The sequence below is a fragment of the Gopherus flavomarginatus genome, chromosome 7 (assembly GCF_025201925.1).
Source record: "Gopherus flavomarginatus isolate rGopFla2 chromosome 7, rGopFla2.mat.asm, whole genome shotgun sequence".
Classification (NCBI taxonomy): Eukaryota; Metazoa; Chordata; order Testudines; family Testudinidae; genus Gopherus; species Gopherus flavomarginatus.
Window position 1 is genome coordinate 88,205,972 of NC_066623.1, and position 24,020 is coordinate 88,229,991.

General features: G+C 41.7%; 1 protein-coding gene across 3 annotated transcripts in view; it reads left to right on the forward strand.

The window, feature by feature from the left end:
• The first annotated feature begins 9,214 nt into the window (after window positions 1-9,214).
• The window catches only part of TTLL7 (tubulin tyrosine ligase like 7), a 127,510-nt gene continuing 112,704 nt past the window's right edge, over window positions 9,215-24,020 (forward strand). For 2 of the 3 annotated variants that reach the window (XM_050963498.1, XM_050963503.1), the window contains exon 1: window positions 19,580-22,223. In XM_050963498.1, coding sequence (XP_050819455.1) covers window positions 22,212-22,223 — 12 coding nt within the window. In that variant the 5' untranslated portion in view covers window positions 19,580-22,211. Of the gene's footprint in view, window positions 9,265-19,579; window positions 22,224-24,020 lie in introns of those variants that run through there. The other variant, XM_050963497.1, reaches the window with a different exon arrangement.

A 24,020-nucleotide genomic window follows, 5' to 3' on the forward strand; every position in this document is an offset into this window, starting at 1 on the left:
AAATTTTGCCACTTTTACTCACCTTGAATAATACCTTACTCTGCAGTTAGTCCTATTGAAATCAATGGATCAAGCCAGGTAACAGTTACTGTTCAACACCAAGGGTGGCAAAATCCAGCCCTATATAAATTACTCCAGGAAGATTTGCACAATAATTTCAAAATTAGAAGCAGTTATAGCTAGTGTTTCTAGAACTACATTCCTGTGCAACATCTTTGAGGGACTCAGTGGATTGGAAGTCTTTCCACTTTAAGAGAATTATAGATCCAATTTGTGATGGGGTGTACCAGGCACTTTGAGCCCCACTGCTGGAGTCCTCCTAGTCCTACCATATCCCACCCCAGAAAAGCAGCAGTATAGATGGGTCCTCCAGGCCTGCCAAGAGAGGCTGCAAGGAAGCAGCCAGTCAGAGTTCAGCAGGGTCCGTTAAAAGAAGCTGCAGGAGCTGAGCAGATCAGGCGTTGGCTGGGACCAGAAGGATGTGGAAAGATTGGAAGGCTGTTATGGTGAGGAGGCCTGGGTGAGGCCCTGCTCAGGCAGGGAACAGATAGAGAACTTCAGCCCTGAGATAAGGATGAAGAGGAAGGAGCTATGTGGGAAGTGGCCCAGGGAACTATTATAGCAGCAACTATTATAGGAAGCAGCACATGACTGCTATTTATAGGGTCCTTGGGATAGGACCTGGTGGTGCTGACTCCTGCCACTGGAGTGGAGTGGAAAAGCACGGAGAAGGAGACAAAAAGGGGCTAGAGTTTAAACAGGCCCAGAGATGGGGCTGAAGACCCTGAAGAGAGCCAACTGTTTGTTGGACTGTGTTACCCCAGAAAGGGTTCATCCATTTTAGATTTTGTGTGACTTAGCTGGAAGGATAATGGGGGCAACAGCTTACATGGGACACTGCAAAAAAAGAGAGTGCAGATTTGTGTCCACCCAACAGGTGCTCATGAGAGGTGAGGATACACCATCACACAATTCCATCAGGTTTACTCACATTGAATAATACCTTTGTGATGGGTTGGAGCCCCCTTCTGGGATGCCACCTGACATACTGGGATCTGGGATTTTGCTGAGCCTCTCTTGCTCAATCAGCCTGGGTTTCCTCTCCCTGCTTTCTGAATTAGGCTCTAGGGCCTCTTGCGGCGCACACACACACACACACACACACACACAGAGATAGGGCCATACCTTGCTGCAGTCACAGACTGAAGTAAGCTCTTTGTGAAAGGACTCCCATAGCACCTCACAGGCACACCCCTTTTGGGAGATAAACCCCAAATAATACTGTCTGGCACTGTATAGAAAAATCTGCACAGCGCAAGCTCATAAAAATTCACCTTCTTCCTCAATGTGAAGAGAGATGTGCACAACGTCTTGCCCCCCCCAGTTAGAAATTACATAAACTGAGTTCAATAATAAACAAAATACATTTATTAACTAGAAAAGGTAGATTTTTAGTGGTTAAAAGGATAGCAAACAGAACAAAGCAGATTACCTTAGTAAATAAACAAAAGTTGCAAACTGAATTTAACACACTAGATAGGTAGGATACACATTAGCAAATTCTCACCCTGAGAGATAAACAGGCTGGCAGATTCTTAAGGCACAAGTTGCCTTGGCTTTCCCAGGTTTTCATACGCAGGTTAAAGATCTTAGCCTGGGACCATCACTTCTCACAGTTCACTCTTTGTTCCTCAGATGTTTTCAGGTGTGTTGTTGTAGGGAGAATGAGGACCCTTCATGTTGTCATTGTCCCTCTTTTACATCTTTCCCCCACTTGCTGGAAAGCTTTTTTGCTGTGACCTGGGTCAAACAGTTCCCATTGTGTAGAGCTATCTCTGAGAGGTTTGTATTGCACACAGTTCCTAGGGTGATCCTTATGCTTGTGTGCATTTCTTCAATAAGTCATTAACATTGTCTGGCCTCATCCAACATAGCACATTTGAAATACAGAGACATGGACAATTCCCAGCTTCAGATACAAAAATGATACATGCCTACAAATTGGATAACACATTCAGTAAATCATAACCTTTCCAATGATACCTTACATGAGTCATCTTGCATAAAATACATCTCAGTTTTGTCATATCCATATCATAAGCATATTTTCATAAAGAGTATCGAGCGTAATGTCACAACCTTATTCCACAAATAGTCGCACTGAATTTTGCTCTGTTTTTGTACTGAATTACACAGGGTACCTAATCTATAGGAAAGCAATAAATATTTGCTTAGGGACACAAACTCCTTTCAGAGATATTTCTTCTCATCTTGTCTTCCTCTTGCTGCATCCTGTCACTATCAGATGATGCTGTGCTGCATCACCTCTCCTGATGAAGACCTGAGGTAACAGCCACTGAAATTGATGTGCTCCCCATTAAACTCACTTGAATAAATTGAGTAGAAATAAACTGCTGAACAGTTTAAAAAGTAACCCTAATCCTGTGATGAATCATTATGGGCCCAGTTCTGCCACCTTTACTCACACTGAGTAGTACCTTACCCCATAAATCATTCCACTGACCCACTTTATATTTCTGTCTCTGTACTCTTCTTACTTCTTTACAGATTGGGAATCCAGCATGACATAGTACTAAGGCAGATACTAAATCTGCTGAATCCTAGATTGAAGGATAGTGAAAAACCTGACTTGTAATAAAACACTTGACATGGGAACTCCTCCTATTGTTGAGAAGCACTGCCTTACTCTTTAAGGTTTATTTTTTACATTAGGACCCGCTATGCAGACCTTCAAGCTGGAGATGAATTCAGTATACGTCAGAAGTCTTAACTTTGGTTTTAGTTTCGTAAAACTACTCCACAAGAGAATGAATCCCAACTGGATTTTTAGAGAATGAATCTCAGTTCACTAGTTTTCAGATATTAGTGTAATTACAATAAAATCATATATGCATTGTGGTTTGTACATTCTGTATTAAATGGAATCTGAAATGTACAAGTATTTTATTAAAAAGTCAGATCTCAGTAGTACTACCCAATATGTAGCCACTAACTGCAGACATGACAATTTGAAGATTATATCCATTCCTTACTTTTTGAGTTTTTATGCAATAGTTTCTTTTACAAACAGACCTAAGCCTAAGAAAACTTTAATAGCGTGAGCACTTGTTCAATAAAGTTTGCACACTTCTTGTGAAAATCTCTATAAATCTGGATTCTTTCAAATCCCCAGTTACTACTAAATGGTCAAGCAGCAGCATTAGCTACGAATTTTTTTTTATCATTTGTGCCTGGGTAGAAGGTTGCAATCTTTTCCTTCAAATACAGACCTCACCACAGCAATTCATTCTTTTATAATCTCTAAACAAGATTTAACGTTGTGTGCTCTACATGGAATACCTTTCTTGCTGAGTCAGAGTCCCAAAAGTTCTGACTTTCTTAAGAAACAAATGTTTTTTTGTGATCTTATCCTTCTAGCCATCACTGGCTAACATCACTGGGTAACATTTTTTCTCAAAGTTTTTAGTTCTCAGCCTTATGGAGCGTTATATCTCCTGTTACAGCGGGCTAGATTGTGCAACCATTATTCATTTAGTGAACACTTACTCTCACAAGTAGCCTTATTGAAGTCACTATCCATGTGGGTAAGTGTTCACCCAAAATAAAGGTTGCAAAATTTAGCTCGCAAGAACTGTCAGCTGATCATCATGGAAGGTTTTTCACCTGTCACCATATGTTTTCAGACTTCACTTAATCTTTCATCTCAAACCTTCATGTATACACAGGTTCACAAATCCCACAGCCTGTTACTTTACCTGTCTTACTAGAATATATTAAGAGGCAGGAGTCAGCATGCAATGGGATGAGATACAGTACGCAGTTCACCAGGGAGAAGCCAAATGGAGTAAGCTGTGAATGGTAAAGAGAAGATAGAATTATGGGGAAGGAAAACTTCCTCCTCAGAATGGAGCACATCCAGTAGTCTGGACATTACTCCTGTTTCCCCACACAGGAGACAGCTTGACTTTATCCTTCTTTCCTTCCTCTTTTAAATTCAGACTCCCTGTTCTGGAATGGTGCAGCCCAGCTTTTGACTCAGGAGATTACTTTCATATCTTAAATTGCATAGCTAAGTAGAAAACATGAATAAAATAATTATAGACTGTAGGATTAATAGAACGAAAGTCATAACATTATAATTTTATCAGGAATGTTTGGTTATGTATTGAAGTCCAGACTAGTGGATACCCTCCATTATGAGAAATAAAAATTATAGGCAGAAAAACTAACTTTCTCGTACTGATACATGAGCATCCTGGAGTCTGGACGTTATTCCTGGGAAGAAGCAAGCAGTAAGAGCCAATTTGTAGGTAGGAAAGAAACATTAAATATATCCCACTAGGAAAAACAAAAATGGAAAACTTACTTAGTTTACTTTTTGTCATTTCACTTTTATTTAAGAACATAAGAATGGCCATAGTTGGTCAGACCAATTGTCCATCTAGCCCAGTATCCTGTCTTCCAACAGTGGCCAATGTCAGATGCTTCATAGGGAATGAACAGACCAGGGCAATTTTATGAAGTGATCCATCTCCTGTTGTCCAGTCCCAGTTTCTTGCAGTCAGAGGTTTAGGGACACCCAGAGCTTGGATGACATCCCTGACATTTTGGCTAATAGCCATTGATGGACCTCCATGAATTTATCTATCTTTTTTTGAACTCACATATACTTTTGGCCTTCATAACATCCCATGGCAACAAGTTCTATAGCAGGGGTCGGCAACTTTTCAGACGTGGTGTGCTGAGTCTTCATTTATTCACTCTAATTTAAGGTTTCGAGTGCCACTAATATATTTTAACTTTTTTAGAAGGTATCTCTCTATAAGTCTATAAACTATTGTTGTATGTAAAATAAACAAGTTTTTTAAAATTCTTAAGAAGCTTCATTTAAAATTAAATTAAAATGCAGATCTTATCAGTTTAGTACAGTGATTCTTAAGCTGGAGTGCACTCACCCCCTGGGGCAGGGCCAGTGCAAGGATATTTTGTGCCCTAGGCGAAACTTCCACATGGCACCCCCACCCCCACCCTTGCACATCAGTTCATTGAGGGGCAAATCCCAACAAGCCTTTATAGACTCCAGGGGCCAACCTGCCCAGGGGCCAGCCGTGCCCAGGGGCTGCTCCGCAGACCAGGTTCCCCCCTCCCTGCCCCCTGAACTAATCTAGAGGGTGCACAGCCCCCCACCCCCACGAACCCTCCCCATGCCACCCTGGTGGCCCCTGCCCTGAGTTCACTGGCTTTGCTGGGCTTGGGCCGCTGCAGCAGCTCGGCAGGGAGGAGTCGCCTTGCAGAGGCACCGGAGAGCCAGAGTGTCCCACTTACGGCAGCAGCGAGCCCCAGCCATGGAGAAGCTGACACGGTGCAGGGGGGGCAGCAGCCCTGCAAAGGCAGCGGTGCCACTAGCAGGGAGCAGCCACGCCCCCCACCCCTCCTGCCCAGGCTGCAGCCCAGTGCCCCCCTGGGGGCTCCTGCAGGCTGCAGTGGATTATGTGAGCACCAGCCCCCATAGCCCCCCGGCTCCTCCCTCACCTAGGATTACCATATTTCAACAATCAAAAAAGAGGGGAGACCCCTGCCTTAGCCCCGCCCCCATCCACTCCCTCCCACTTCCCACCCCGACTGCCCTGATCAGAACCCCCAACCCCCCCTGCTCCTTGTCCCCTGACTGCCCCCTCCTGGGACCCCTGCCCCAACTGCCCCACAAAACCCCACCCCCTACCTAAGCCTCCCTGCTCCTTGTCCCCTGACTGCCCCTTCCTGAGATCCCACCCCAGGACCCTACCCCCTACCTGTCTCCTGACTGTCGCAATCCTTATCCACACCCCTGCCCCCAGACAGACCCGTGGGACTCCCACACCCCATCCAACTGCTCCCCGCCCCCTGACAGGACCAGAACTCCCGACCCATCCAACTCTCCCCGTACTCCCTGATTGCCCCCCCGGACTCCCCTTACCAGGCCCATGCCAGTGAGGGGGAGGGATAGCTTAGTGGTTTGAGCATTGGCCTGCTAAACCCAGGGTTGTAAGTTTAATCCTTGAGGGGGCCACTTAGGGATCTGGGGCAAAAATTAGCACTTGGTCCTGCTAGTGAAAGCAGGGGGCTGGACTTAATGACCTATTAAAGTCCCTTCCAGTTCTAGGAGATAGGTATATCTCCAATTATTTTATTTATTTTTAGACACTGGCTCCACGTGGAGGCAAAACACACTGCTAGGCTGCTCTGCACACATCTTCTCCCCCATAGAGTGCTGAGGCTGCGGAGGGGCATTTCTGGGAGCCACAGAATCTGAGCATGGTAAGTGGGGAGCTGGGGGGCGTGCCTGCCCAGGCTGTGGCCCGATGCGCCCCTGGGGAGCTCCTGCAGCGGATGCATGCGGGCGGCAGTCCCCGTGCGCCCTCCGGCTTCCGCCTTTCCGCGCTCGGGGTCTGCGGCTCTCGGGCATGTGAGCCGTCGCCACCGCCCCTCCTGCAGCAGGCTCAGGGCCCTGCGCCCCGGGGGCTCACACTCCTGGGAGCCGCAGAACCTGAGTGTGGTGAGAGGGGAGCCGGGGGGTGCGCCTGCTGCAGGTCTGAGGTCCCAGCCGCCGGCTCTGCTCAGCCTCCTGAAGGCCTGGGGTTCCATTCACTCAGCTGGCAGCAGGCTGAGTGGCGCCAGCAGCCTGGACCCCGGCTGGCAGCCACATGCGAGGCAAAATCAGCTTGCGTGCCACCTTTGCTATATTCTTCTTTTGTCTCCATTCCAGATCCTGTCCCACACTACACTTTCATTGATTTCAATGGGATGAGGATTTCTCTCTGATTATAGAGCTCTGACTTCCCAAAAGCATTCTTTCCCCTCTTTTTTTCCAAGCAGCCACTCTTAAAATCTTTGCTCTGAGCATCTGTGCTAAGTGGGTAGGTTTTGTATGAAGAGATATTAAACATACTGGGACTTCTCAGCTTGGAAAAGAGATGACTAAGAGGCGATATGATAGAGGCCTATAAAACCATGACTGGTGTGGAGAAAGTGAATAAGGAAGTTTTATTTACTTCTTTACAGGTTTCAGAGTGGTAGCTGTGTCAGTCTGTATCAGCAAAAACAACAAGGAGTCCTTGTGGCACCTTAGAGACTAACAAATTTATTTGGGCAGAAGCTTTCATGGGCTAAAACCCACTTCATCAGATGCATGGAGTGGAACATACAGTAGGTACATATAAATACACAGCATTTGAAAAGATGGGAGTTACCTTACCAAGTGGCGAGTCAGCACTAATGAGCCAATTCAATTAAGCTGGAAGTAAGCTGTTCTCAACAGTTGACAAAAAGAAGCAGAAATCACTTTTGTAGTGTTAATGAGGCCAAGACCAATAACCAAGGATCCACAATGAAATTAATAGGCAGAAGGTTTTAAACAAATAAAAGGAAGTACTTCTTCACACAATGCACAATCAACATATGGGACTCATTACCAAGGGGTGGTGTGAAGGCCAGAACTATAACACGTTTCAAAAATGAAATAGATAAGTTCCTGGGGGATAGGTCCATCAATGACTATTAGCCAAGTGGGTCAGGGATGCAACCCTATGCTCTGAGTGTTGCTAGCCTCTGATTGCCAGGATTGGACAACACAGTGAATCGCTCAATGGTTGCCTTTTCTGTTCATTCCTTCTGGGGAAGGTGGCATTGGCCACTAGCAGGATACTGGGCTAGATGGACCATTGGTCTGACCTAATATGGCCATTCTTTTGTTCTCAATCATTCCTTCTGCCATTTGGTAGCATTTACTGGGAACTGAAGCAGGAAGCCAGGTTTCAGTCTCATCCATAGGTTGAAAGAATTATACGTAACCAGGGTATATATGGAGTGATATTTTCCCATGATGTCCAGTATCAAGATAGGGAGCAGAATGTTTGGAGTCATGACCCTTTAGCAGGTGAATAATAAATTAGTAATATAATCCAGAAAAATACTTAGTATGCATACAGTGTCTTTTCATCTATAAATCTCAAAGTCAGACATACTATTGGAAGCAGCAGGTTCTGGAAGGGTCTATGGCAGTTGAGTATGGCAGTTATAAATTGCAAGTTGTAACTGGAGGGTGTTGAGAGTAGGAAGGAACAGAATAAAGTGTGGTGACAGGAACAGAGCCCCCTAATGGAGAAGACAAACAGGGAATGATCAGGAAGAGATGGTTAATAATGCAGCAATGTGGCCAGATGGACATGCAGAGACACTCTGGTGAGAGTGGCATGAGAACTTGAATAGAATAGAAAGTGACTGGAAAAGGGAGACAAGAAGAAGTCAGCAGAATCAGGGAGAAAGAGAGTGCAGATAAAAGGAAATGGAGTCAAGTCCCCAAGAATGTTTTTTTTTAATTCTCTCTTTCTCTAACACACTGCAGATGCTATTGGATGTGCATGGATTATCATATGCCCCCTCACCAGTTGTTGCTTAACGAAGCTAAACACATTGAGCCCTTTAAATTTTGTTGCATAAATCCATCCCTCTAATCCAGAGGGACTGCCCCTTCCACAGACAAATAAGTGGTTGGGCCCTGAAAAGGAGAACAATGTGTTTGGGCAAATTTTTAGTCTGTGGAGGTTGTCTGGCACCACAGAGCAAATGGCTTTGGCCCTCAGAACCCGTGGATCTCAGGAATTTCCCAGAGGTTCAGGGCCATTCTGTCTCTACATCAAGTCTCAGTCCTCCATTAACTTCCTGGGAGCTCAGTGCAGAATAATTCATAGGATTGTTGGACCAGACACAATCTTTTAAATATGTGTTTGTACAGCCCACATCATAATGGGGCCTTAGTCCTGAATGAAGTCCCTGGATTCATACGCAAAACCTTGTCAGTAGAGGGCGCTGATATTGCTTCCTGAATGCGAAAGAAACATATTGAGAATTACAAGGAAAAATAATTTAAAGTTCTCATTTGAAGTCTGACATCCAGTGTGTTCCATAGTTTACAGAAAGAGATTTTGTATATGTATATACAATGTCATGAAATCAACTAAGGATTTTTCTACGTCACTTATACAATTCTACATAAATAGGTCACCCAGTAAAATGGACTTTTGCATGTGATATGGGAGAATATAACTAATAGGCAGGATGTGGCCCCTTTAAATCTCTGTGTTCTATTTGGTTGCCCAGGACAACTCCTGTAAACATCAGTGAAACAATATATGGTCTTTTAAAAAGCTGGGAACTGAACCCGATGGAAAAGGTTAGGTCATTTCAGGACTGATTGAGTTAACTGTGAGTACACACCTGTACTAAGAGGCTGTATAATTTTTTGGGCTGCTTTGACATTCTCTTGCAATACCTTGCTTTATGTTTCTGGATTTTTACATGTAATATATGATAGATATATGCATTGTGTTTTTAGGTGAAATCCTTATTTTATTTTCTATATTGCTGTGCTATTTATACTTATAAATTAATGTATATTTGGTTCCAAATTACTTGAAATTAAATGTTTTTAACTAGGAAAGGAACAGCATTGAAAATGACTAATCACCCTGCTGCTGTCATTCTGAGAGTGTGATTTTATTGTTTCCTGTTAGAGAAGGGCTTGGAGAGAAGTTGAAGAGCCTCTTCACCAATTAGGTGCAAGATACAACATCTTCATGGAGGCATCTACAAATAATAGTAAAAATAAATGACACTTTTGTGATATTAGTAAGTAACAATAGAGGCATTAAGAACTAACTAGAGGAAAAATGTTTCAAAACTTGGTCCTGCTGGGACAAATCTCCAGATTCCTCATCACATTTGGTCCTGTACATATAGAAAGACTATGATTGTGATATCCTTGTGTGCTATTGTATCATGATGTCACAATTACTGAAACATTTAGCCATTATTGTTCTTGATATTTTAGGGCAAAATTATCCTTTCAGATGGGATTATAGGAAATGTAGCTCTGGATCAGATGAATGGTCCATCTAGTCTGTTATTCTTTCTCTGGGAGGGCTTAGTAGATGCTTCAGAAGAATACATATTTTGTACAATGTGCTGTATCTCCTTCGGTGGCTACATTTCTGGGTAGTGTATGTATAAGGGGTCACCTGGTATCTTTCCATAGATAAATTAGCCAGATGGTAAAGTGTGCCTCCAAAGCCCTGTGAATTCTCTTTCATAAAATTAAACTGCCCATAGGGAGGAAGAGTTTAGCCCAATGTGGGGATGGATAGGTGTGCAGCCTTTGAGGGGAGGATATCTGAAGGGAACTCGAAATCTACCCTGCCTGTAGATTCTGAACCATCCATTGACAATCCTCCCCTTCCCTCTGACCAGCAGCTCAAACTCCTAAGGGAACTGTGCTGTCATTGGCTATCTTCCACCTTCTTCCACAGGGGTAGAAAGCATGGAGGAGAACTTACTGCTGGTTCTATTAGTAACCTCAGAGCAGATTTCTGCCTGATCTCCCAGCAATTAAGCCACAGTGGCTGTTCTGCATTCCCACAGCAATATGCAATTAGAGCGGAAGGGCCTTTGCAGTATCTGAGGTCATAGTATACAATGAAGCAGCTGTTTGCCTTCTGTATGTCTGGGGCCTTTCCTGCTAGATTTTGCTCCTCTCTGCAGCATGTGGTAGATAGTTTTGGAAAAGTTGGGACATATGCTGCTTTCTGAGATCCTTTGGGATGAAAGATGCTAAATAATTAATATAACATTACATTTATAATTATCATTTTCTGTTTTATTATATAACACAAGCTGTGTTACAGTACACTATAACTACGTTTCATTCTTTACTGAAATATCTCCAAACAATGATTTTATTGTCTTAAATAATATTGTGAAAAAATTAGCTATTTACGGAATAGAGTTTACTGAAAATCATTACTGACTTGGGTATAGTAGGAAGATTTCAAAAAAATTACAGCGGCTGCAATGTTACTTAGACTTCCATATTATCTCTTTAAAAATGGGCTTTAAAAATATTATTCTGAAAGTCCTAATCATAATGGCAAAGGCTAGCAAACTATTTTATAAATGGCTATTCTCAAAATAAGGATGCTTTAAAACAGAGAATACATGGTATTCCACTACCACTCCCTAGTGCTGCTAAACAAAAACACATTTTCACCATTTTTCAAAGAAGCATTCTATTGCATTACATATGTTACTTTTAAGGAAACAGCTCACTTTGCTTGAATAATGTAGACTAAATACTAAATTCTTCATAACCTTACAACTGATAGCAATTCATTTCATGTTCTGTTTGACTCTATAGAAATGGCCTCTTTTTTAAATGAACTTCCTATAAAGATACTAAGAAATTATTTGCTATATTTGGAGGGTCTGAGATTTCCTGTGAATTGGCATTATGTTTATCTGATGGAAAACCAGAAATTCCTGATGTGTATAGCAAGTATGCATGATTGGTCTGAAAGGGAAAGGCGAGGAAAAAATATATGTCTAGAAAAGTCATATGAATTTGATCAATAGACATGCGGAGCAAAGTTTTCTTGCATACAGAAGTTTAGAAATCTCCGGGGGGGAGGTTGAGTGCTTTAAATCACCTTTTCATCTCCCAGAATCTGCGCTACTCTGAGCATTGGTGCAGCCCGTGGTGTAGGTTAGGCTTGGTCTACACTTAATTACATTGACATACCTGTGTTGATCAAGGATGTAAAAAAGTCACACCCCAATGGACATAGCTATGGTGAACTAACACCCAGCATGGATACAGAAATGTAGGTGGAAGAATGCTTCTGTTGATGTAGCTAAGGCCTGGTCTAGGCTTAAAACTTAGGTCGACATAGCCGTGGTGCTCAGGGGTATAAAAACCCATATCCTGCGTGCTATCCTGTGCTAACCTAACCCTGGTTTAGATGCAACTAGGTCATCGGAAAGGAGAGGGTGTTCTTAGAGTGACTGAGAAACCCCTTCTGTCACTGTAGGCTATGTGTACAGTATGCAGTTATGCTGACATAGTGATAGTGCCATAGCTATGCTGCTACAGTCCTCGTAGTATCAACACGGCCAAACTTTGTTCAGGGAGGTGGTGTTCTTACACTGAAGGAAAAAACTCTTCCATTGGTGTAGACTTATGTCTACACTGTGGGATTATGCCATCATAGCTATGATGCTACAGTCTCTGAAGTGTAGGCATACCCTAACAGTGACCCTAATTTATAGCAATGTACAGGGAAGCCTATGTATTTCTGTTGCCCAAAATTTGCTGGAGTGCAGTTCTCTGGCCTCTCCCACTTCTGTGCACCCCTTGCCCCTCACTCCTTAGTCTCAGAGGCTGAAAAGACTGATAGTCCATGTCCACATATGCATATGTAGAACTTGTGCCTGGAGAATTCCACAAGGAACTGCTCTGTCCCCTTGATGTCCCCTGTATGCCAGTGGAGCAGAGTAATGGGGTTGTAGTAAGGTTTAAAAACTGGCCTCTGTCATTCTTAAGGTATGAACAGCTTTTACTTTAAAAAATAATTGGAGTTAACATTACATAACAGCAAAGAGACTGCTGTAAGCTTCAGCTAGCTTAGTGGTCCCCAACGTGGTGCCTGTGGGTGCCATGGTGCCTGCCAGGGCATTTATGTGCGCCCTCCTAGTGCCCAGCAGGGGAGAGAAGCCATGGCCCCATGCTTGATGGGGACAGAGAACTCAGGCTGCGGGCGTGGTGTTCTCTGTTCCCGGCAGGCGTGGGGCCCACCTAGTGCCCAGCAGGGGAAACAAGCTGCGGCCCTGTGCCTGCCGGTGACAGAGAACTCCGGGGCTGCAGGCTGCGGGTGCCGGTTTTCTCTGTCCTCGCAGCTTCTCTCTGGCTTCTCTCTTTTCTCTGGATTCATATATTATGTAATATTAAATATGATGATTTTCGTATTATTTAATGTACAAATACAAAATAAGCCTTGAAAAATTGTTGGCACCTGCCAGAGTCTTCTGAAAACATGAATGTGCTACTGGCCACAAAAAGGTTGGGGACCACTGAGCTAGCCACAGTTTGTTCTGCCTCCTTGCAGTCCAAAACCCTGCCTCCTAAAAAGGAGGAGAAATGAACTTTGGCTTCTGCAGCCACACCTGGCATCTTAGGATATTATGGTTATGACCTGGGTGAAACCTTGTTATGGGGCAAGTTAAAAACTCACTAAGATTGATGGGTGTAGCTTCACCTATCAACTAACATAACTGGAGGGATAAGTTAATTAAAAGCTGTCACCTAAAACAGACGCACAGGACTTCGTACATTTTTGTACATAAATAAAAGAGTGTCAAAGAAATATCTATCACCAATTTCTCCTCCTAAGTGGACGGGGTGGGCTGGGATGGGTCTTACTATAAAAGTTAGATATTAACTCTATTATAATATCAGCATTTATATAGCATTTTACATTTTCAAAGATCTGTACAGACAGATCCAGCTTCCGCACAGTTAATTAAGTATCCCCATTTCATAGAGGAGGAAATAGAGGCAGAGAAGTGAAAGGTATGTCTATGACCACACAGCAAATCAGTGGCAAAGTACAGAATGATTTTCATAGTCCCATTCTAGTCCTTAGTAAATGTTTGTCTTCATCACAAAAATCAATGCACGATTCTGTGCCGCTAGCAACCATTGGCTTAAGAGACCAAAGACTTAAGTTTCAGAGCTGCTGCAAGTTGGTTGGAGGTTGACCTGCACAGGGAAGTTTTCACAACATATGCCCAGCCTTTGTCTATTATTATAAAATCCATCATCTTAATGAACAGAACATTCACACAAGACAATAAATTGAACTTACTGGAGTTCCTTGACAGTGAAGCTTAGCTAACTATGCATGCCAGGTTTTAGATTATGGTCCTGCACACATTGCTATTCTGATTTATCAGATAGTTGTCTTTCAGTGATGTCAGACTTTGAGGAAAAATAATTAATCATTTTTCATTTTTATGTAGCATTAGACATTCTTTGCATTTCAAAAAAATGTGAAGAATTTAACCGCAACTGAAGTTTCCCAGAAATAGATTTACTAGTTATCTATTGCATGAATTGTGTGCATTATGAAAACCAAAAATATTAGAGTCAAACTACTATTTTAAAATATGGCTTTATTAAAAGACATGCCAACCATAAATTAATCCAAAAGTGTCCTTAGGATTTCAACATTTCTTAGGATCAGGAGAGGGGCTGTATGATCTAGAGAACTGAGCATAGGAGTGGAATCCTGGAACAGTTCTACTCCTGGTTCTGCCAGTGACTCATTGGGCTACATTCAAAAGTGATATGTAAGGTATGTAGTAAATTATATTAACACTGAATAAGATTCCCTCAGACTGATCTCTGAGTATGGTTTACTGTGTGGTCTTGGGCAATTAACTTTTCTGGCTGTGATGGACATTGGAACAGGGTGCTCTATTAACTGCAGGATGGCACCTCCTCATGGTCACTCTGCAGAATAGCTCACCAGCTCAACCTCACTTCCCCCAGTTGCACACTGTCCTCCATCTCTCACTCCATGAACTGCTGTTGCCTCTTCCTGACTCAGCCCTCCAGCCAGGTCACTACATGTGTTGTCCCCTTTTGGGTACTAAAGGGTTTCAAAATCTCTAGCCACACTAGCAGTCTGAGGTAGTCTTCCCACTCACTGCTTCCTCAGCAGCCAGCACATGAGCCCAGGCCAACCCTTCAGCCAGCAGTCAAGGTTTATTCCCTTTTAGACCTTACTGCCTTTTCCTAAACCCTCTCCTACAATCTGGCACTCCCCGCTCTCTGGGGTTTACCAACATCTTAATTCCCTGCTTGGGAATAACAATGGGTTACCTGTCCCTATAGCTACCAAATACTTCTCCCAGGGAGTGACTATAGGCTTCCCCAGTAGCTCCCTTCTGCTTCCAATTTCCTATCTTTATAGTCCCATCCCAGCTTGTTGTTCCTCCTTAGCTGGGCTCCCTTACTCAGTCAGGGAATTACTTGGCCACCTGATTCCCCAGCTGTGGCTTGTTCAGCTAATTAGCTCTCAGCTCACTCTGCATTAACCCTTTCTGGGTAACTGTGAGGTGAACACCCCATTACATTGGCCCAAATTCATTCCTGGTATAATACCACAGAGCTGGGAGGAATTTGAATCTCTGTGTCTGTTCCCCCATCTGTAAAATGGAGATAACAATATTTACTTTATAGGAATGCTGCAAGGAACATTATACAATGTTTGTACAGTGTTGTTAAGTAGAATTATTAAAAGACACCTGATTATTTAGGTCAAGCTTCTCTAAAATTTTTAGCGTTCTAGATTCATTTTATCTGTAATCAGGGCTTTCAGTGGTTCTCCTATCCTAAATTTAAATGAGCTGCAGGCAGCTTCAGAGGCTTCAGCCATGAAAATAAGTGTCCACTTTCCCCCTCAAATTAAACCAAATGATATCTGTGTAACCCTTCTGCCCCTCTGAGTTGGCAGCAATAAGGGCCGGGTTCAGTATCCAAGGGTTCCGTTTTAATGACACAATGCATAACCAGCTCGAGCCCCCACCCAGCGACCTGGGACAATTACATACTACCTCCTCCGGGCGCCTCTAGGAGGCAATACTTCCCCATTTGCAAGCACGGAGTCTGAGTGTAGCAAAGTCCTTTTAATAAAGGAGGGAAACAATATGGCATCACATTGGAGAACTATCACAAACAGGATTATAACACACACCATAAGCAAAAAAAAACCCACCTCCAAGTACGTGTGGCAATGTCCTTTCCCTCTTAGGGTCTTAAGTCCAATCACCCCAAAGTCCAATAACCCAAAAGTCGCTGGTCAGTGCCACCCCCAAGTTCAAAAGTTTATCTGCAGAGTTTTACACCCCCTCAGCCTGGGTGGGGGAGGGGAAGCCCACACAGGATGTTAAGGGGCACCTTACGTGGGCTAGGGCCAACTGCTCCGCCTCTCCATGGAGTTTTGCTGCAGCCTTCACCACGAGCAGCTCCAGCTGTGCTGTTCCTCCAGCTGACCCGTGAGTCACTCCAGCCATCCCTGCAAAACGCTCCACTCTGCTCACTGTTCCATGGGCTGCTCTCACATGCTGCAAAGTGCTCCGCTCTGCCAGCTGCTTAGCGATATGTCTTCAGGCTCCCCCACTAGCTAACACAGCACTCAGTGGTCTCAGCTCTTAGTAGGGAAGCCCTGGTGCTGGTGCACCATTAGCTCAACATGAATTCAGCTCAGCAGTCTCTAGATGGACTCCTAATGGAATCAAAATTAGCTCTACTCTTTAACAGTGGAGAGAGGAGGATGAGCAATTGGTGTTCCAGGTCCTCAAAAGGGGCCCATACCATCAGGTACACACACCAGTCCCTAACCTTTCTCCCTTCACTGGCTTTTGGAACCCATGTCCCTTGTCTAGCAAGTGTCACTTAATTTATATTGAGACATCTCTGTCATAAAGCAGTTTCGTTGTTCCTCATTCACATAATCGGGTGGCAATACTTTATTTATCCTGCCCCAATAACAAAGAAATTGGGGATCCCAGAGCTGTTAAAATAGCCATCCCAGGCTGCCTTGGGCTATGCTGGGTGTGCCAATGCAAATACCTGAGATTCCACACTTCCTGAAATTCTTTCCACACTTCCCATAATTCACCACCAGATGTCAGGGTAGAGCTCATCCTGACTCTGCTTACATCTGTAAGAGAAGGAAGATTTAGAAACCACACTTGGTCATGAAACATGTATATTCATTGCCATTTCAAGAAGGTCATGGTGACAGCAGCAAAATCTCATACAAAACAGTCATTATGTCTCCACAAATCAAACTGCTGGCCTGATGGGTCTCTTCAGATTTATGGCAATGTATTTTATATTCCTATCACCTAATAAGGTGCAGCTCTAACAGTGACTGAGAACTGATAAGATATACTTTGCAAAAGAACATGCTGACTACCATGTTTTACACAGCAAGATACATCCTGAGAAGTGTGAAGCACCAAAACTTCTGTGGGGTCGGAGGCCCTATCTATTCTCTCATTTCATCTTGATGATCCATCATCAGCACATGAGCTCCTCCATTCCCTGTTGGCTACTGACAAGCCTGAAACAGTACTGGCAGAAGAGCTGTTCAAGCACCTCCACATTTAGCCAGCAGTCCAGCAATGATATAGGCAGTACTGGCTAATGCTATATGCTCTCATTCCAGCTTGTGGATGGATAGTTTATGTGCAGTAAGCATATTGCAGTTACATTATTTTGAGGGACCAGCATTGATTCATAGATTTCATGGCCAGAAGGATCCATTATGATCATCTAGTCCAGGGGTCGGCAACCTTTCAGAAGTGGTGTGCAGAGTCTTTATTCACTCTGATTTAAGGATTCATGTGCCAGTAATACATTTTAACATTTTAAGAAGGTCTCTTTCTATAAGTGTATAATATAGAACAAAACTATTGTTGTATGTAAAGTAAATAAGGTTTTAAAAATGTTTAAGAAGCTTCATTTAAAATTAAGTTAAAATGCAGAGCCCCATGGACTGGTGGCCAGGACCCAGGCAATGTGAGTGCCACTGAAAATGAACTCGCGTGCTGCTTTGGCACATGTGCCATAGGTTGCCTACCGCTGATCTAGTCTGACATCATGTACAGCGTAGGCCCTAGAACTTCCCCAAAATAATTCCTAGATCATATTTTTTAGAAAAACATGCAATCTTGATTTAAAATGTCAGTGAAGAATCCACCATGACTGTTGGTAAGCATGTGTATAGTCAGCCAGCACACATGGGTTACCATAGTCACTTTCCTTGAATTTGTGCTTCTTTCTTCAATCTTTCACCTCCTAGATGATAGAGAACCTGTAGGCATGGACTTTTCATGGTCTGTCTTTCATTCAGTATAGGAGTATCTTCAAAAGGCTGAGGTCCGGAGATTCCCTCCCTTTTCCCCTCTTAAGCAGGGGCATAGGACAGGTGAGAATTTGATATGGGTCCTTGAGAAACTCTACATCCTAACACAGGGTTGCTAAACAAAATAAATGAAGACAATCTGTTTTGAAAAGATATTTTATGTAGTTAAAGAAACAAACAATTCTCAAGTTACTGTGGCAGATTTAATTTGAAAAGATGCCTGAAGTGATGGAGCCAAATTCAGCCATGGTATAACTGAATGCAATTCCATTGACTTCCTTGATATCACAATACATCTGTTTACACCCATGATTAATGGGTCCCAGAGGGAAGTTTAAATGGCGAGGACTGTAAAGTTGCAGTTTATTGTATATGAAAGGATATGTTATGCTTACAGCTTGTAAAAGCACATTGTTCCCTATAGTAAAAAATGTTTACAGCAGCAGTAAGTCCAATAAAGCACATAGCACACATTTGGTGCTATATAAAAATGTGTCATGTATCAGGGCATTTGATTTTCAGCAGATAGTACTAGATAGTACTTTGAAGATTAGACTGATAGAAGATAAGAAGCTGTTAGTGGGTGTTAATGCTGCTGGGAAAAAGTTGCATGGCTTCTGCTAACTCACTGAGCAAGTGGCTCTTATAAGGGAGGACAGTGTGGCTCTCTGAAGGGGGAGAGGAAATTTAGGCTGAGCAGTCTTGAATTACAAACACTAGGAGAGGCCAAGACTAGAGACAGAGTTTGAGATTAACCTTGCTATTTTCCTGTTAATTTCTTTAATAATGCCAAACCTCAACAAAGGGACTCTACAGTGTGTGTGTACTTTGTTTTAGAGGAACTTGGAAAAGACACTTTCTCACAAAAACATGATTAAATGACTAGCAAATATTGCCTAAGAAGGCTCTTCATAAATAGCAGTAGACAGCACTTTTGAAACAACCAGCTTTCATATTGTACAACTATAGCCTGAGCTACACTTTCTCTGTCAAAGTTAGACGTGTATAGAGCCTTATAGTGGCCCTTAGCTACAGCCTAGATTGAGGGTGGCATGGAGCTATACCAACACATTGGTAGCATCTCAGGAAGGCAAAATGCAGCCTGAAGTTCCCAGGAACACATGAGTGCATGCCTGCAACTACATCCTTCAGACACCATGGTCCAGTGACTAGAGCATGAGACTGAAAGGAAAGAAAAGAAAAATATGTTATGATTTCTCACTCTGCTTCTGTCTTCTTTGTGGTCATGACCAAATCACTTAAGCTCTTTGCATTTCATTTTTTCCTATCTGTAAAATGAAGGTGATACATACTGTAAAAAAAGCACTTTTGAGGCCTATGGAAAAGTGTATGGATGCTACATGTGGAATACAATAATGATGATCATCATTATTCAGGGAGTACATCATGTATGGAATGATGGACCTGGGCTCTGTCATGCATAGCAGGAAGAATGGAACAGGGGTTGGACCATAAGAAGTAATTAGCCTATTCCCTGAAGTATAGTATAAGCTTTGATTGACCTTATCGTTATAGTACTATGTTATTTATAGTCACAAAAAGAACCCAGTCCTACTTGGAGCACAGAAAAAAATAGAAGCATTAAAAGTTTGTGAAACAGCTTAACCACTCCTGATCTTTACTTCTTGGTTCTGCTTACATTTCTTCAGGCATAGAATTAACAACATGACTCTTACAGCATAAAAGGTATTCCTTATAGAATGTTTTATTTACAGTAGTAATTATGTACACACAGCTGTTACCGCAAAAAGAAAATTGGTTTACAATTTATAAAAACAAACAATTCTATTTTCCACTTCCACACAAACACCTGGGCATTTAATACCCTGTTTTGGTTTGTTAGTAAGCAGAGTTTCATTTCAAATATCCAGTGTTCTAAATGCAGTCCACACTAGAAGTGATGCAAAATAATGAGGGCTGAATCCAAGTTAAAAAAAAAAAAAAGTTGTTGAATTTGGTACTTGCTGTATTTCACATCCCAACTGAAGACCAAGAAGAGCTCAAATATTTCATTAATTAACCCCCTGCTTTGTATTGTTTTAATTGATCACAGTTTCTCTGATAGTTGAAAGCAACTGTAAGGATTCATCTCGCTTTTCTAAGGAGGATTTTTTTTTGGCTAGAGCACAGGCATTTTTCTCCCACACACTTCCTTAATGATGTTGGACAAGTTACTTAACCTCTCTGAGCTTCATTTTCACCATCTATAAAATACCTACCTCACAGTGGTATTGTGAGGTTTTAATTCATTAATGTTTGTGAAGCGTTTTGTTGTCTTTGGATGGAAGTTACTGTATGAGTATGTTTGGTTATATTAGCAATAAGTACAACACTAAGACTATGTCTACACTATCGTGGTAAATCGAACTACACTATTCAACTCCAGCTACGTGAATAACATAGCTGGAGTCGATGTACCTTAGGTCAAGTTACCGTGGGGTCTACACCGTGGAGGGTCAATGGGAGAAACTCTCCCGTTGACTTACCTTACCCTTCTCGTCGGGGGGTAGAGTACAGGGGTCGACTGGAGAGCGATCTGCTGTCAATTTGGTGGGTCTTCACTAGATCCGCTAAATTGACCACCCGTGGATCGATCTCAGAGTCGATCCTGGCTGTAGTGTAGACATAGCCTAAGTCTATCTTCAGCTACTGAATTAGAGAAAGTTTTAAAAGAAACTGCCTGATCTGAAGCAGAACATGTAAGTACTGTTACCATAGACTTAAAATAACTTTAGAATTCTCACCTCCTTTGAATCTGAATACATTAAACATTTTTATTAATAAAAGTATGTCCCCAATACAAAGCAATGGATTTCACTGAAGTTAGAGCAGACCATATTTTTGAATTAAGAAAAGTTTTATTGTTAACATACAACTGCCTATTTGATAAATCTTCTGCAAAGTTCGCTATAAAATATTGAGGACCTCCTATCATCTGTGTTGGCATCTCAAGTCCTATTTAATTAAATGGGGGATGGAAGGAGCTCAGCACCTCAAAAGTGGTGCTTACCTAGAAGGAATGGTCCTTAATACCGATTATGATGTGGGTGCATGACTGGTTGGAAGACTGTTCTCAGACAATAGTTAGTGGTTCACAGTTAAGCTGGAAGGGCATATCAAGTGGGGTCCTGCACAGATTGGTTCTTGGTCCGATTCTGTTCAATAAATGATTTAGATAATGGCAAAAAGGGTACACTTACAAAGTCTGCAAATGATACCAAGCTGGGAGGCGCTGCAAGTGCTTTGGAGGATAGAATTAATATTAAAAATGATCTGGACAAACTGGAGAACTGGTCTGAAGTAAATAGGATGAAATTCAATAATGACAAATGCAAAGTACTCTACTTAGGCAAGAACAATCAATTGCACACATACAAAATGGAAAATGACTGCCTAGAAAGAATAGAATAAGATGCAATGGGCTTAAATTGCAGCAAGGGCAGTTTAGGTTGGGCATTAGGAATAAATTGCTCAGGGATATTGTGGAATCTGTCATTGTCAGTTTTAAGAGCAGTTTAGAAAAACACGTGTGAGGGATGGTCTAGATAATACTTAGCCCTGCTTTGAGTGCGGGGGACTGGACTAGAAGACCTCTCAATGTCCCTTTCAGTCCTACGGTTCTGTATTTTATTAATTGTGAATATGCCTTACCTCCCTCTTCCAGCAGCTGAAGAGACATTTTGGAATGAAAATTTCTCATCCCTCTACATTCTATATATTTCTCTTTAAAGAAAAATCTAAACAGTAAATTTCTACTTTTTAAAAATGTAAATCGTTTATGTAGGAAGACTACAGCAAGATTGATTAGGTTAGGGAAGTAGCAGAAGTTCCACTGCTTGAGAAATTGAAAACTACATTGTATAATGCATCAGTAAATATACTGTAAGAACCAATCCTGAACAGGCAGGAAGATGCACTGGATGACCAAATACATTTTTTCCATTCTGAAATTCTTTAAAAATATTGAAAATGCAAAATTGTATGAAAATATTGAAAGAAAACATTCAATTATAAAAATTTGCTCATTTTTACTCTCATATAGAAAGTTAGCAACAGATTCAGATTGGAGGCTTTCTTTAGAAATTTTTGGTAAGGGAAAAGGTTTGTATAGAATTAATTTTTGCCATTTTATAGAAAGCCAGTATGTGATGCACAAAGAAAAAGCGTTACATTTTTTCTCATGCTTTTAATCATGTGGGTTTTTCTGTTTGTTTGTTTTTCAAAGCAGATGCAGAACATAAGGAGCGATGCCAGAAAAATTAGCTTGATTCCTTCAGATTTTTATATGACAAGTTTGTAAGATTTTCTACATTGCTTTCTCATTCTTTAAGGTGAAGAAGATTCTGCTATCAAGAAAACTTGCTTGTTATGCAAAATAAGGTATTTGATCTTAAATACTGTTTCTTTATGGGATTTTGGAGTAAGCTGTTGTGTAGTATGCTTTTACAGAGACAGGATTCCTTTTTATGTCACTGTTCACAGACAAGAATAAGACATTGGAATGTAAAATATTTGTTCCATGTTCCATAAAACTTGCCTTCCTATGCATCTGTGGGCCAGATCTCCAGCTAGCATAAATCAGCATAGCTCTATTATACCAGCTGAGGATCTGTCCCTTTGTTCCAGGATAGTCACAATATCTTCATCACTTTAAAAATGTAAAATCTTACTTATAGTTGTTTAATATACAACAATTTTTGAACTAAGATTTGTAAATCTGAGTTGTATTTATAAATGCCTAAGTAAAACCAATAATGTAGGGTAGAATTCACAACTTAATGCATCAAAAGCCCTTTAACCAATTACTTATACACGTTCTTTTTATTGCATTTTTGATTCTGGTACAGAGTACAGATAAAACTGAAATCTCAAATACACATCAAAACAATTTCACACACATCTTCCAGTATACTAACACAAGTAATACTCTCATCTGCTGTGTCTGATAAATAAGGTGCAACTAGAATTTCCCTTCCCAGTGAGCAGCTAATGTTAGTTCACATCAGCACAAGAACAACTGAATAGGAATTTTTAAAAATGCTGTGTTGTATCCAACTTTTTCATATAAAGTTTTTGATGTTCAGTTACAGATGTAAGTCAAATCAATTCTGCAAGTATAAAGCTAACTCATTTATATTAGACATATTTGGTGAAAACCAGGAAAGAACTAAATAGAACATGTGCATATGATATCAAGAAATGATTACCTTTCCATATATAATATGGAAGTTTCCCATCCAAGTCTGACATACCTTGAAAGGGGTACTTGTGGCATCTTAGAGACTAACAAATTTACTTGAGCATAAGCTTTCATGCATCCGATGAAGTGGGCTGTAGCCCACGAAAGCTTATGCTCAAATGAATTTGTTAGTCTCTAAGGTGCCACAAGTACTCCTAAAAGCAGCAAAGAATCCTGTGGCACCTTATAGACTAACAGACGTTTTGGAGCATGAGCTTTCGTGGGTGAATACCCACTTCCTCAGATGCATGACAAGTACTCCTGTTCTTTTTGCGGATACAGACTAACACGGCTGCTACACTGAAACTTGATAGGGGGTGGATCACTTGGTGATTACCTGTTCTGTTCATTCCCTCCGGGGAACCTGGCATTGGCCATTGTCAGAAGACAAGATACTAGGCTAGATGGAAATTTGGCCCAGCCTGGTATGGCTGTTCTTATGTACCTTGTCAAGCCTGAGAAATGTTGTTGCTTTTGTTGTATGAACAATCAAGGTGGTAATGAAATCTACTTGGTATATAAGAGACAGTTTATTAACTCTGCATGTTACAGTACTTCATTTGTGGTGGATATTTAGAACTGTGTAGTGACTTTCCTAAATACACTATTTCCAGGGTTTTATATCTATGAAAACAGAATTCTTACAGGCTGAAACTTGGTATGGATTGAGTTGAAACCTGATTGAAACTGACAGATGTGAGATGACCTGTCAATTAACATAACTGTAAGCATAAATTAATCACAAAACTCCACCTAAGACAAAAGTGATGTGCTCCCACCAGGAGTTTTGAACTGTGTGGTTAGAGGTGCTTGAACTAAGTATTGTTGGGGGGTGGGGGGAGAGAGAAAGTAAAAGATAGAACCAGAAAGTGACAGAAAACCTGAAGAAATCCAAACAAAGGCTGTAACTAGGGTATCGCCCTGGAAGAAGGCAGAAA